Source organism: Pristiophorus japonicus, chromosome 1, assembly GCF_044704955.1.
Source record: "Pristiophorus japonicus isolate sPriJap1 chromosome 1, sPriJap1.hap1, whole genome shotgun sequence".
Classification (NCBI taxonomy): domain Eukaryota; kingdom Metazoa; phylum Chordata; class Chondrichthyes; family Pristiophoridae; genus Pristiophorus; species Pristiophorus japonicus.
Genome location: NC_091977.1, coordinates 99647766 through 99663896, shown reverse-complemented (window position 1 = coordinate 99663896; position 16131 = coordinate 99647766). Strand labels below are relative to the sequence as shown.

General features: G+C 40.9%; 1 protein-coding gene across 1 annotated transcript in view; it reads right to left on the bottom strand.

Annotated features, from left to right (window-relative positions):
- Positions 1–16131, bottom strand: part of LOC139264812 (hippocampus abundant transcript 1 protein-like) — a 141677-nt gene that overhangs the window by 64463 nt on the left and 61083 nt on the right. The window contains exon 3 of the mRNA XM_070881942.1: positions 3383–3445. Within this exon, the coding sequence (XP_070738043.1) occupies positions 3383–3445 (63 nt within the window). The remainder of the gene's footprint in view (positions 1–3382; positions 3446–16131) is intronic.

Sequence of the window (16131 nt, the reverse complement as noted above, 5' to 3'; positions counted from 1 at the left end):
GTACAGCAGGCAGTGAAGGCGGCAAATGGCATGTTGGCCTTCATAGCTAGAGGATTTAAGTATAGGAGCAGGGAGGTCTTACTGCAGTTGTACAAAACCTTGGTGAGGCCACACCTGGAATATTGTGTTCAGTTTTGGTCTCCTAATCTGATGAAGGACATTCTTGCTGTTGAAGGAGTACAGCGAAGGTTCATCAGACTGATTCCAGGGATGGCTGGACTGTCATATGAGGGGAGACTGGATCAACTGGGCTTGTATCCACTGGAATTTAGAAGAATGAGAGGGGATCTCATAGAAACATATAAAATTCTGACGGGATTGGACAGGTTAGAGGCAGGAAGAATGTTCCCGTTGCTGGGGAATTCCAGAACCAGGGTTCACAGTCTAAGAATAAAGGGTAAGCCATTTAGGACCAAGATGAGGAGAAACTTCTTCACTCAGCGTGGTTAACCTATGGAATTCTCTACCACAGAGAGTTGTTGAGGCCAGTTCGTTAGATATATTCAAAAGGGAGTTAGATATGGCCCTTACAGCCAAATGGATCAAGGGGTATGGAGAGAAAGCAGGAAAGGGGTACTGAGGTTGAATGATCAGCCATGATCTTATTGAATGGTGGTGCAGGCTCGAAGGGCCGAATGGCCTACTCCTGCACCTAATTTCTATGTTTCTATGATCAATATGCCAGATTTACTAGCTGTGCTGTCAAGAACTTCTCATATTAAAAAAGGCAAGACTCAACAGAAATGATTAACGGTCAAGTGTCTGTATTGTATTGGGGAACTGACCTGCTCATCCATTATTTTTAAAAGCTAATTATCGAACACTCAGAATTTATATAAAATTCCTGGCTCTAAATGTTAATGCCAGTTAGTTCTGTCATCATTAAGCATGCATGCATTGCCAAAAGTCACTCATGGGAGTTGTACATCTCAACAATTCCTAATGGACAAGAACTAGATTTGAAGACTCCCACAATGCATTTCATAAAGGCAGCATTAAAGGCAAGAAATGTCAAATTGAAACCTAGAACAAGTATATTATACTATGGTAACTAGATGAAAGGAATTGGGAAAATATTCTAAATTTAAACAAAATTCCAGAGGCGTGGAATGAAGTGTACAATTCTCTATTAAACATTAATATTTATCTTACTTTGTGGAGGATATTTACTGGTTTAAGAGACTTGATTACACAAGATGTTTCAGAGTTCACCAAGATGTTGTCATTTTGTTTTTCATAGACTCGCTCAGGAAGTATGAAGTGTATGCAAGCTTCCTTTTTCAGACTGTCAAAAAATCTATGGATTTCTGCAGGTGAGTCTGAACATGTAATAGTACGTTCTCAAAGCCATCTGACAAAAATCAGCCACTGTATTGATGTTTTTTACCTCCTGATCGGATTGGTTTCAACATATTGCTTTGTTTCAGCATTGTGTGGCTAAACTACAAACTTGAAGTGCCTTTTTAGATCAATCTGTACAGAAATGACTGATGTTCAGATTTTGAGAACAGTATAGTTTTTATGACAGTGACGATAATCCTTGCCATTTGCAAAGGCTCGCGCAGCAGCCAGCTGTTCCACAGAATGTAGGATAGAGGAATGCAGAATTTTCTCAGTGATTTTTTTGTTGCCGTGTGTTTCTTAAAGCAGAAGTTCCCAGAACAATGGAACTTCCACCAATTGCATTGCAAAGCAGATTCTGCAGCATCAAACCCCGCTAAACACACAACAGGCACAATTGTGTTAAAATACATTGTTTATAGTTATGTTCTGGACACTGGACCTTCCCCAATAACTGGGGGGTGGAGGCGATCCATACAGGGCAGCAAACAACGTATCTTAGTGGCTTGTAAAACATACCAACAGACAGAAAACAGGGCAGCCTCATTCTCAAGCAATTGTTTTTACCCTGTCACTAATGGAATAGCTCTGGCGAATCCATTTCATTAGATGGCTCTCTGCAGCTCATTTACTTTACACTCTCTAGTACTGACATCCAGGCTGCTGCCAGCAGAACTGTAAACTAGAGGCGCGAGTTTGAGGCCCAGAAGAAGCGTGGCCCAGGGGCAGCACGGGCCAGCCCGCACTGGGATGTGTGCGCCCGCACTAGGTCTGTGCAGCAGAGATGGTCTCCAGTCATCTTGGTTAATCGTTGCCACTGGTCCAAGACCTAGCTCATTCAAGCCTGTGTGGTGGCTGGTGTGCAACGGCCACCACACGTTAAAAAAATCCACGCACAGGCATCTTCCACCCTTCAACATGTAGTTCGGGACCTGGAATATTAGGTCCTTCATTGAAACACCTGTGAACTCATCCCTTTTTGGCATGGAAGCAAGTCATCCTCGATACGAGGATCGCCTATGATGAAATTAAATAGGGCATTAGCTGTGCTGTCAGGGAGGTGCAATGTGGATTGTAATGATACAGGCCTTACAGCAGGTTAACTGTGCAGTGGTTAATCAAAGAACACGTGCAACACAAGGGAGACTGAATTAATTTTAGAATAAATTCGGGAGTGCACTGATCAAATTCAGAAGTTTGCAATCAGGACATAGTTTCTGGGATTTCGATAAAATTAATAAAATGGATTAATTGCAAAGACAGTGAGTAGAGTTATGATAAAAAGGACTCATTTGCCTATACAAAAATTCACCCACTCAAACAATATACATTCCGAATGTTAACATTTTTCATAAAGTGCTTCCAGAAACAAGGCAAAAAGAATTTAAAACTCGCCATGCAAGGAAAATGTTATGCATTCCTATATCTTTACATTCCACGGATCAGCATGCTCCTGTGCCAGCCTTTGTAGTGAAATTATTGCAGTATTTAAAAAAAAATCTAAATCTTTGCAATCAAGAAAATTAGAACTCGGCCTTCTTGTGTATTACGTACTTTTATCGATGTCATTTAGGCATTTCTATAAAAAAGGAGCCAAGTGCAATTGCAACACAAATGATTGCACTGACTCAGTTCCTTTATTTTTCTTTAAACATGCAGAATCCCACCTCTCATCAGAAGAGGAAAGGACTGCAGTATAGCTTCCGCTGTTCAGCATTCACCTTTAAAATGTGCATTGTGCTTGTTCTACATACTCATTTCCTAGATTTCCCTTACTAAATTTACTGTAACAAAATACGTGACCAAAACAATTTAATTTCTTTAAAACTCAACAAACTTCAAAATAATTTTGAAAGTTTGAATAAGTTATGCGCAATATCAGAATAAAATTTGAACTGAAATATGACGTCAATGTTGGTGATCTTCAAACCACTGATACTACAATCTCATGTGCGACAAACATTTCTCTTTATTTCTATGAACTGCTACCGAACTTAATTATTTCTGCTTATCAGGAACTTAATTGCAGATATATTCTTACCTTTACACCCTGAATAAGGCCATTCATTAAAAATGTATGTTTGGGAAAGGTTTCATGCAGAACCTGTCAAGAAAGAGAATAATATTAGATGTACAAAGACAAAACCTAGTTAATACTTAGATTTACAAAATAAATTCAGTATCAACAATCTCACTGTGAGCACGCTAAAGTGAACTAACCAAAGATTTTAAGCTGTAAACAGCTACATTTGTATAGTGATGCATGCAAATGCAACACTAGTTATGCAGAGAAATTTTACATACGTCAGTAATGAAGACCAAAAAAAAAAATCAGTGCACTGATTCATTCAGAGTGCACAAATGTCTCAAAAATTGATAATGCAGGTGCAACATCCCAAATCCGGAATTCCGAAAACCAGAATTGTCCAAAAAAGATATTTAGTGCATCCCAGATGGAGTCGTCCGGAATCTGGAATTATGGTCCGAAAACTGGACATTTTTGAGGCAGCAAACAGTGGGATAGGTGGAATAAGAAGGCTACTTACCAGTAAAAAGCACAATGCCGGGGGGGGGATGGGGGGGGGGGGGGGGGGAAGGGGGAGCCACGGGAGGCGAGCAGCAGTGAGTCGGCGAGGTCAGAAATCTGGCACGGATTCAGTCGAGGATTACGGATTTCATACAAGCAAATCAACAGTCTGAAATCCAGAATCCTTGACTGAATCCGTGCCGGATTTCAGACCTTGCTGCTCAAAACACAGCATGGATTCGGTCGAGGATTCCAGATTTCAGACTATTTATTTTCTTGTCTGAAATCCAGAAAATCCCAAAAACCGACACGGTCTCGGTCCTGAGTATTCCGGAAGTTGTATCTATACAATCAATCATTCTTGGGTAAACAAAGGTTTTTTTTTTAATTCATACCAACATTGAGTCAACATAGCATAGCAAAACATGGATTATAATCTACAAGCTATTTAGCAACCTTCCCTATTTCCCAGTAGCGAGCACACTTCTCTTAAGTGGCATCAAACCACAATATAATGCTTACTTTTCTGAACTGTCTGCAAGTATGTTCCTGATCCCCTTGTTTGGGCTCTTACACTGTTGCAACCAAGCTCAGACAAGCATCAGGAACAGTATCTCCTTTTCTCTTGGGCATTCTATAGTACTCTGCTCAGAGTACTGAATTTAATAACTCCAAAACTTAAAATATAATCCCTCTCCCTGAAGACTGCTCAATTTTTTTAAAAGCAGAGAACGGTTAGAGGATATAAAAAATCATCTTGGGTGAGGCAATTAAAAAAAAACATGCAAATAGGCTAGATGGTGAAAAGGCGAGAAAATGGGTCGGGAGTGGAAGGAAAGAAGTAGAGATGCAGGAGGTTTGAAAAGAAAACAGAAAATGCTAGAAACAAGTAAATAACCTGACCACAGATTGCCCTCACCAGAACTACGTGCTGGCAAAAGATCTGCACCCAAAACATCAATCCACCTCCTTTCTTCTCTCTCCTCTCCCCACCCCCCACTGCAACCTTGACAGAGCCACCCCACATCCCCAGCACCAGCATCACTTTAACGAAAGATTGACTGGTCATTTATCTCATTGCTGTCTGTGGGACCAGTCCACTATGACCAATTAGTTTGAACATGTTGTTTGTGTTGGGGAAACTGGTTTTGTCCAGTTTATCCAATTGTCTGGACAAATCATGTCCATTTAAGTGGAATACACGAGAGATTGCAGTTATACCCCTCTGTACACTAGAGTATTACTGCCACCATCAACCATGACAGTTATCTGTAAAAAAAAAAATCCTTTACAGGTCAGCAGCTCATGATACTATAGGTAACAGTTTTCAATATATTCATTACTTTACCTGTATTACAAGCTACTATTACAGTACATTCTGGCTTGCACAAGAACAGTTTTATGTTTCACTTCTGCCTTTTGCCAAACTGTTCATTTTTTTCTTCAATGAATTGTGGTAAACACAAAAACAGTAGTGATGCACATTTCAAATTAGATTAAAATAATCGAGACATTTTATTGCAAAGCAATGCTTCTTCATCATGTGCCTCAAGTTAACACAGACAGAAGGTCCTTTCTGACAGAAGATTAATAAGTGTAGGACAAATGGGTTCAAACTTTTCAATTAAAATATGCCTTTTCTGTCCGTGTCTCTCATTAATAATAGTGTGTTATTCGAATAAAGCTTTAGTGAAATATAGCCAAAATTACTGGGGTGATAATTCGGCACTTTCTAACCCAAGGCCTACTCTGGTGAAAGGAGAAATAAATGGTGACAGTGGGCATTAATTATCTGTCAAATAAACCCCAGATTTACTAGTGAAATTGGGGGATGGGGGCAGTAGACTGGAAGATGGTCAAATAAAGCAACTCCACCTATTCACTATAAAAACAAAACTGCTGTAAACTGACAACTGACTCTCACAAATGGTCAGCACTTTTTATTTCACAGATCACTCAACATTTTGTAGTTGTGTTTCAATCCAGTTACGGCAAAGAACCAGGCTAGGTTAAAATCATTTAATGTCTATATTCAAGAGATTAGTTGATCTTTTTAAAAATGGTGGCAAAAATTGGTCAATGAGAGATAACCAATTAATAGGTTTCAGTGATGTTGGTTGAGTGATAAATGTTAGCCAGGAAACTAAGAACTCCCCTGCTCTTCTTTGAATAAAGCCATGGATTATTTTACTGTGATATATTCATAGAGCACAGCACACACAGCTTCTAACATGGCAGGCAGCTCTGTCGGAAGCCTCCAGAATCTGCCTGGTTCTGTTTAATTATTAACTCTGCAGTTGCAGTACACAATACATCCACATCCACAGTGTGAAGCTACAAACATTACAAGCTTACAAACATTACACTTCTCCCTCCTTAATGAAGAAGTTATTATTACAAACATCATACTTAACTTTCATGTTTATACATAACACAAGATAAAACATTTTTTTCCCCATATTTACAAATTTAACTTTACAACTTGTTTGCTGTTTTGAAGAAAATACCTTCGCTCTCGAACAGAACCTTCCAAACCTGGTGTCGATTTCACACTCATTCGTGGCTCATCCTGAGGAACGTTTTCCTCCACGGAATTGCCTTGATTTTCATTTGAACTCACTAACTTCAGGCTCTTTGTTTTCCTGACTCGGACTCAGACTTTCATTCTGATTCTCTCCTGGATTTGTTTCCAGTACATTGGATTTAGGATTTGTTACTGATATATCAAAACTATCTGATGTGTCAGAAATAATTGAATCATTCCCACCTTCAACTCCTTCCATGTATGTAGGTAAAATATCAATATAAACAAACCTAACCTGTCCATTATCAAACATCTTTACCAAATATGTGCGAGGAGCACATATCTTCACCACTCTTCCTAGTAAACACTTTAACCATTTATGGTGATGGTTCTTGACTCTCACGTTCTGGTTTAATTTCACACTTCTCTTTTACTCTACCTTTATCATGATTCTCTTTCTGTCTTAATTGTGTCTCTTCAACGGACTGTGCCAAATTTGGCTTTAACAACCATAATCTGGTTTGTGGCTGTTGTTTGAGAAACAACTCTGCCAGTAGATGTATGAGGAGTATTTCGATATGTAATCAAAAAATTAGCCAATTTGTGATCCAATGACAACTGTCCTTTCCTTGGATTTGGATCTAACATTTGTTTTATGAGGGCACATTTTACAATTTGTACAGTGCGCTCTGCTGCACCATTCGAAGCAGGATGGTATGGTGGAACCTTGGTATGTTTCACACCATTTTTGCTCATGAATTGTGCAAATTTTTCTGAACAAAACTGTGGTCCATTATCCGAAACAATCTCTTCTGGGAGGACAAATGAAGAAAATAATTTTTGAAAAATGTCCAATGTTTTACTTGTTATTTTCCACATTGGAAACACCTCAACCCACTTCGAATGGCTATCAATCACAGTGAACAATTGTTGTCCTTCTAACTCAGCAAAATCACTATGTAGCCTTTGCCACACCCTGGGAGGCCATGTCCATGGCTGTAATGGTACTGGTGGTGGTTGCTTGCTTACCGATTGACATGTCGTACACTGACTCAAGATGTACCCTATATCTTTATCAAGACCTGGCCACCATAAATAACTGCATGCAAAACTCTTGGTCAAGCACATTCCCAGGTGCTGGTCATAGAGGTCTCCTCATAATTTGGACCTGAATTTATTTGGTGCTGAAATTAGTATGTCATCTAAATAACATACTATCCCTTCAATACCTTGCAAAGTCTGATTCATCATCCCATAGAATATGGCAGGGGTGGAAGACACTCCAAACGGTAGCCTATTAAATTGATATGGGCCCAGATGAGTATTTATAATCAAACATGACTTGGACTCCTCATCTATTTCAAGCTGTAGGCATTCGTAAGATCCAGTTTTGAGAAGATCTGACCACCTGTCAGTGTTGTGAACAAATCTTCTATATTCAGCAATGTATTGGGGACATTACCCTCTAGAACCTGGTTTACGGTTACTTTATAGTCACCACACAATCTTACCCTACAACGGACTTAGGTACAACAACAATGGGTGTAGCCCAATTACATCGATCTATCTTACAAATAATGTTGAGAGTCTCTAGTCTTTTGCGTTCTTGCTCAACATTCTCCTCGAGTGCATATGGTATGGAACGTGGCTTGTAGTAAACCGATCTAGCGTCCTTCTGTACCCTGACACTCGCCTTGAAGCCTTGGATCGGACTGCCCGTTTCGCAGAACACCTTCGGATACTTCTTGATAACCTCACCCGTTGATGAAAATCTCGCTTCCACACAGAAAATCTTACTCCAATCCAGCTTCAGTGAGCTCAACCAATTTCTTCCTAGTAAGGCAGACTTGACTCCTTTCACTACTATTCGAGGCAAGTTCTGAAATTGATCTTTATATTTCACCGGTACGGTGATACGACCTACCACAGGAATTTTCTCTCCCGAGTAGCCTCGCAGCTCTATCTTGGATTTCTCCAGTTGGAAATCACGCAATTTGTCGAGGTACAGCGACTCCGGTACTACACTCACGGATGCACCCATGTCAATTTCCATTGGTATCTTGAATCCCGCAACATCTATGTGGATTTTGATGCTTTCCGAATTGCTCTCCGTTAACCTTGTGCTCCTGATGACGTGTAACTCTAACATCTCCTCGTCCTGTTGTTGTTCTTCCATGCTATGTAGTCTCTTGGGATTTCTACTCATAGCTTTGAACGCTGGACTCATAGCTTTAAAAGCTGGTTTACCCTTCAGTCGGCATGCCTTCACAAGATGCCCAGTCTTCCTATAGAAGAAACACTCTGCCTTCACAGATGGACAACTTTGAGTAATGTGTCGTCCCAGGCACCTATAGCACGACTTCGACGCTCTGATAGAATTTCCAGTTTGAGACTTTCGGCCATGCCCGTCTTTAACTTTGAACCTGCAGATGATTTACCTCGGTTGACTGACGACCGTAATTATTATTTAATTCTCGGGAATATTGTTCGGCCATGCCCATTTACCTCGCTGTCTGACAAGCAATCTCAAAAGTCAAGTCATCCATCGTCAATAACTTCCTTCTGATCGCATCATTTTACACCCCACAAACAAAACCATCCCGTAATGCTCGGTTTTGAAAGTTTCCAAAATTACAGTGCATTGATAGCTTTTCTAATGCTACGATGTAATCACTGATACTTTCATCAGCCTTTTGATTCCAAATCCCGAAACGATAGCTTTGAGCAATTTCTAACGGTTTGGGGTTATAGTGCTGCTCCAGCTTCGTTAAAATCTCTAAGCGTTGTGTCCTTTGGCTCGTCAGGCACAAGCAGATTTACAAGGGTTTCGTACAATGCCAGACCCACCTCCGATAAGAAGATCGCTTTCTTATGTCCCAACACAGCCCGGTTCTGGACTGCATTGTATGGAACTTCGATTATGTTATTTGCATTGAAATACATTTCTAGCCAATCCACATACGCTTTAAAACGTTCCTGGTCGTGTCTATATTCCCCCAAATGTCCGATTACACCTGCCATTTTAATCTCTAGCTGTTCACACCGTGTGCTGTATTTTACCTCAGATTTTGCAGCTTTGTTCCAAAGACAGAAACTTCCAAAGTCTCTGTCGGCTGGCTGAATCCTTCCCCAACAGAATTTATGCTGTAAATCATCCGAAAAATCCCATCTTATCGCCAAATGTGATATATTCACAGAGCATAGCACACACAGCTCCTAATATGGCAGGCAGCTCTCTCGGAAGCCTCCGGAAATCTGCCTGGTTCTGTTTATTATTAACCCTGCACTTGCAGTACACAATACGTCCACATCCACAGTGTGGAGCTACAAACATTACAAGCTTATAGACATTACATTTACAACCAGCTGAATAGGCAGATAGTACCTTGGTTTAATATCTTATCCGAAAAGACACAATTAGCAACAAGGCAGAATCCCTTAGCATCAACCCAGATTATATGCTCAAATCCTGCAGCTGAACTTGAACTCAAGGCCTTCTGACTCAGAGGTGAAAGTGCTACCAGTGAGCCAAGCTGATGTTTTTTTTTTAAAAATAGGTGTAGGAGTAGGCCATTCAGCCCTTCGAGCCTGCACCGCCATTCAATGAGTTCATGGCTGAACATGCAACTTCAGTACCCCATTCCTGCTTTCTCGCCATATCCCTTGATCCCCCTAGTAGTAAGGACTACATCTAACTCCTTTTTGAATATATTTAGTGAGTTGGCCTCAACAACTTTCTGTGGTAGAGAATTCCACAGGTTCACCACTCTCTGGGTGAAGAAGTTTCTTCTCATCTCATTCCTAAATGGCTTACCCCTTATCCTTAGACTGTGACCCCTGGTTCTGGACTTCCCCAACATTGGGGACATTCTTCCTGCATCTAACCTGTCTAAACCCATCAGAATTTTAAACATTTCTATGAGATCCCCTCTCATTCTTCTGAACTCCAGTGAATACAAGCCCAGTTGATCCAGTCTTTCTTGATAGGTCAGTCCCACCATCCCGGGAATCAGTCTGGTGAACCTTCGCTGCACCTCCTCAATAGCAAGAATGTCCTTCCTCATGTTAGGAGACCAAAACTGTACACAATACTCCAGGTGTGGCCTCACCAAGGCCCTGTACAACTGTAGTAACACCTCCCTGCCCCTGTACTCAAATCCCCTCGCTATGAAGGCCAACATGCCATTTGCTTTCTTAACCGCCTGCTGTACCTGCATGCCAACCTTCAATGACTGATGTACCATGACACCCAGGTCTCGTTGCACCTCCCCTTTTCCTAATCTGTCACCATTCAGATAATAGTCTGTCTCTCTGTTTTTACCACCAAAGTGGATAACCTCACATTTATCCACATTATACTTCATCTGCCATTCATTTGCCCACTCACCTAACCTATCCAAGTCACTCTGCAGCCTCATAGCATCCTCCTCGCAGCTCATACTGCCACCCAACTTAGTGTCATCTGCAAATTTGGAGATACTACATTTAATCCCTTCATCTAAATCATTAATGTACAATGTAAACACAGCTGGGGCCCCAGCACAGAACCTTGCGGTACCCCACTAGTCACTGCCTGCCATTCTGAAAAGTACCCGTTTGCTCCTACTCTTTGCTTCCTGTCTGACAACCAGTTCTCAATCCATGTCAGCACACTACCCCCAATTCCATGTGCTTTAACTTTGCACATTAATCTCTTGTGTGGGACCTTGTCGAAAGCCTCTGAAAGTCCAAATACACCAAATCAACTGGTTCCTCACTTGTCCACTCTACTGGAAACATCCTCAAAAAATTCCAGAAGATTTGTCAAGCATGATTTCCCTTTCACAAATCCATGCTGTCTTGGACCTATCATGTCACCTCTTTCCAAATGCGCTGCTATGACATCCTTAATAATTGATTCCATCATTTTACCCAACTACCGATGTCAGGCTGACCGGTCTATAATTCCCTGTTTTCTCTCTCCCTCCTTTTTTAAAAAGTGGGGTTACATTGGCTACCCTTCACTCCATAGGAACTGATCCAGAGTCTATGGAATGTAAGAAAATGAGTGTCAATGTATCTGCTATTTCCAAGGCCGCCTCCTTAAGTACTCTGGGATGCAGACTATCAAGCCCTAGGGATTTATCGGCCTTCAATCCCATCAATTTCCCCAACACAATTTCCTGACTAATAAGGATTTCCCTCGGTTCCTGCTTCTTACTAGACCCTCTGACCTCTTTTATATCCGGAAGGTTGTTTGTGTCCTCCTTAGTGAATACCGAACCAAAGTACTTGTTCAATTGGATGCCATTTCTTTGTTCCCCTATATGACTTCCCCTGATTCTGACTGCAGGGAACCTATGTTTGTCTTTACTAACCTTTTTCTCTTTACATATCTAAAGAAGCTTTTGCAGTCCGTTTTAATGTTCCCTGCAAGCTTCCTCTCGTACTCTATTTTCCCTGCCCTAATCAAACCCTTTGTCCTCCTCTGCTGAGTTCTAAATTTCTCGCAGTCTCCGGGTTCGCTGCTATTTCTGGCCAATTTGTATGCCACTTCCTTGGCTTTAATACTATCCCTGATTTCCCTCGATAGCCACGGTTGAGCCACCTTCCCTTTTTTATTTTTACGCCAGACAGGGATTATGATTATGATTGTGTTTATGAATGTAAAGGTCATACCTTAATTTATACCCAAAGTGTCAGCATTGATAACATTCGGTTAGCAACTCAATAATACAATGGTGACTTAATAAAAGCAAACAGATTGTGAAATTAAATTAAGCGAGTAAATTTCAGCCAATTGTGAAAACAACAACAGGATAGGAGTACTGCAGAATGAAATTTAATGCAAGGTCTTTCAACATGTAACTTCATAGATTGGGATGATATCAATCCACTGTTTTGTGGATATTATCTTCTAGAAAATTCAAGGCGGCTGCTCCACTACCTTCTCAAGGGCAGTAAGCGATAGGCAATAAATGCTGGCCTTTCCAGCGACGCTCAGATCCCAACATGTATTTCTATAGCACTTTTAATGTAGTAAAATGTCCTAAGGTGCTTCACAGGAGTTTTCAAAGACAAAAGAAATGCCAAATGATGCAGGGCCCCCACAGGCAGATGGACTGTGTAAAGCTGAGGATTTAATCGGCTCCACTAAAGGGAATCTGCCCATTTCTTCACATTCTAGCTCTGAAAATAAATTTATCAGAAACCTTGCCTCTGCTTTTGCCCCCCATTCATGGGCTGTAGGCATCGCTGGCAAAGCCAGCATTTATTGCCCATCCCCAATTGTCCTCGAGAACGTGGTGGTGAGCTGCCTTCTTGAACCGCTGCAGTCTGGAGATGAAGCTACTTCCATAGGGCTGTTAGATAGGGAGTTCCAGGATTTTGAACCAGCGACGCAAGTCAGGATGGTATGTGATTTAGAAAGGAACTTGGAAATGAGTGGCACTCCCATGCACCTGCTGTCCTTATCCTTCAAGGTTGACCACTCTATCCTTCAACGCCTCCCCAACGCCATCCAGCTGGGTGGGACTGCACTTGGCTGGTTTCATTCTTATCTATCTAGTCGCAGCCAGAGAGAGTCACCTGCAACGGCTTCTCTTCCCGCCTCCACATCGTTACATCCAATGTCCTCCAAGGATCTATCCTTGGCCCCCTTCAATTTCTCATCTACATGTTGCCCCTTGGCGACATCATTTGAAAACACAGCGTCAGTTTTCACATGTATGCTGATGACACCCAGCTCTACCTCACTATCACTTCTCTCGACCCCTCCAGTGGCTCTAAATTGTCAGACAGCTTGTACGACATCCAGTTCTGGTGAGCAGAAATGTTCTCTAATTGAATATTGGGAAGACCGAAGCCAGTTTTCGGTCCCCGCCACAAACTCCATTCCCTAGCCACTGACTACATCCCTCTCCTCAACTTCTGTCCAAAGCTGAACCAGACTGTTCGCAACCTTGGTATTTTATTTGACCCTGGAATAAATTTTCGACCACATATCCGCAGCATAACTAAGACCACCTATTTCCACCTCTATAATATCGCCAGTCTCTGTCCTTGCCTCAGCTCATCTGCTGCTGAAGCCCTCATACATGTCTTTGTTACCTCTGGACTGGACTATTCCAAACCACTCCTGGCTGGCCTCCCACATTCTACCCTATGTAAACTAGAGGTGATCCAAACTTCAGCTGCCCGTGTCCTAACTCGCACCAAGTCTCGCTCACCCATCACCCCTGTGCTCGCTGACCTACATTGGCTTCCAGTTAAGTAACATCTCAATTTCAAAATTCTCATCCTTATTTTCAAATCCTTCCATGGCCTCGCCCCTCCCTATCTCTATAATCTCCTCTCGCCCCACAACCCAGAGATGTCTGCACTCCTCTAATTCTGCCTTCTTGAGCATCAGTGATTATAATCACTCAACCATTGGTGACTGTGCCTTCTGTTGCCTAGGCCCCAATATTTGGAACTCCCTGCCTAAACTTCTCCGCTTCTCTACTTCTCTTTCCTCCTTCAAGACACTCCTTATAACCTCTCTCTTTGACCAAGCTTTTGGTCACCTGCACTAATTTCTACTTATGCAGCTCGGTGTCAAATTTTTCATCTCATAATACGCCTTGGGACGTTCCACTATGTTAAAAGTGCTATGCAAATACAAGTTGTTGTTGGTACAGTTTGCAGGTTTGGGAGGTGGTGTCAAAGAAGCCTTGGTGAGTTATTGCAGTGCATCTTATAGATGGTATACAGTACAGATACGGTGCACCGGTGGTGGTGGGAGTGAATGTTTAAGGTGGTGGATGGGGTGTCAATCAAGCGGGCTGCTTTGTCCTGGATGGTGTCGAGCTTCTTGAGTGTTGTTGGAGATGTCACTCATATGCTTGAGCCATATGTAACCAATAATACCAAAAGGACAGATTTTTACATCATTTGATGACAAACAGTATAACACGCATTAAACAAAGTAGTTTGTGTAAAAACCTAACTAGATTTTGACAGTGCATTAGATAGTAGCTCTTCTAAAAATAAAATCTAATGGGCTAGTGAATAAACATTAGCATCAAAGCCTTCTTTAAGAATTAAAAAAAATGTTTTGGGATGTGGGCATTAACTGTCAACCAATGTGGGACTGGAATCATATGTAGGGCAGACAAGGTAGGAGTGGCAGGTTCCCTTCCCTGAAGGTGACTTGTAAGCAAGTTGGGTTTTTACAACAATCCTGTAGCTTTCATACTAGTGCACATAATACCAGATTTATTGAATTTGTCAACTTGCCATGAGGCTACTGGACCCATGTTAAAAATTAATATATATTTACAGCAAGTTTATATAGCAAATCAGAATTGCTCCAAATATTCAGGTGTTCCTATTTCAAAACAGCAGCGCATGCCTAAGGAACACTTTGCTAACAATAAAAAAAGCACAATTTAAAACAAATGTTCACAAGCAGTGAAAACTAGGTTAATCATAATTTTTTACACTTTGAAGTCTGAAAAGGTTATGATTGTTAAAATTGAACTTAAAGTTCAGTTATTGAGAGACAAAATTACATTACATTTATTGATCTATATATCACTGTTTGAGAGAGACCTAGTAAATAATGAGAATAGTGCTGTTTGATAGAGACCCAGTAAATAATGAGAATAGTGCTGATACATCTGGCCTTTATGAATCTAGCTCGCAGACTAAATAAAAATGTTACCCCCGAAAAAAATCTATATTTTGCACATATTAAAGTGGTTCCAAATTTCAACTTGGATGAGCGAATATCAAATATTACAGAGCTGAACAAAGACCAACAGTAAATCTAGATCACCACTTAGGCATCATTGACTTTGCATATTGCAAGCCAACTGCTAGTTCAATAATCATCAACTTTTTTAGCAATATTTGGAGCAATTCTGATTTGCTACATAAAACTTGCTGTAAATATATATTCATTTGAATGTAGTGCTTTTAACGTAATAAGATGTCTTCAAAACGCTTCACAGGAGTGTTATATAACAAAATTTGAAACCTAGCCACATAACGAGATATTAGGGCAGATGACCAAAATCTTGGTCAAAGAGGTAGGTTTTAAGGAGCGTCTTAAATCACAGTACAGTAAAAAGGTATGCTATTTGGGAGATAGTCAATTTTTTTGTGGGACAAGAGATATTACTCGAACAGAAAGGGATCATGTGACAACATAGCCAACTAATTAACCTGGATAATTTAGACAAGTAAAACCAATGTGTTGTGACTGCCCATGTAAATATTTAGACAGTTTTAGATTCCTGAATGAGTCACAATGCTGCAAGATCACTGTTCAATTAGAAATATTTAGTGACTCCTCCCCCCACCCCAATCTATGGCTCTGGAATGTGTGGAATGGAAGTAGATAAACTGACCTTCATATTGTTTGCACAACCATTTATATCAACTCTAAAGGTAAAGATAACCAAGCCAAGATCATTATTCTAGTAGTAATAAATTTTTGGATATTTGCCAAAATCAAGATCCAAAAATACAGCTCATTTTCCAGTGGTTCTCCATCCTTTATTTTCCCACGTTTTAAGCTCTTCTAGAAATTCCAGTGTCAACAGGGTCCACTGATCTGCAGTGTACATTCCCTTTGAGTGAATGAAGCTATTCCATGACACACATAGCATGTTCCCAATACCATCACTGGAATGGTAAAGGAGGGAAGACAAATGTAATAAATAGCTGCAGTGTCTTGTTTGCTAAGCTTCTCATATGCACAGAAAATGCAGAACTG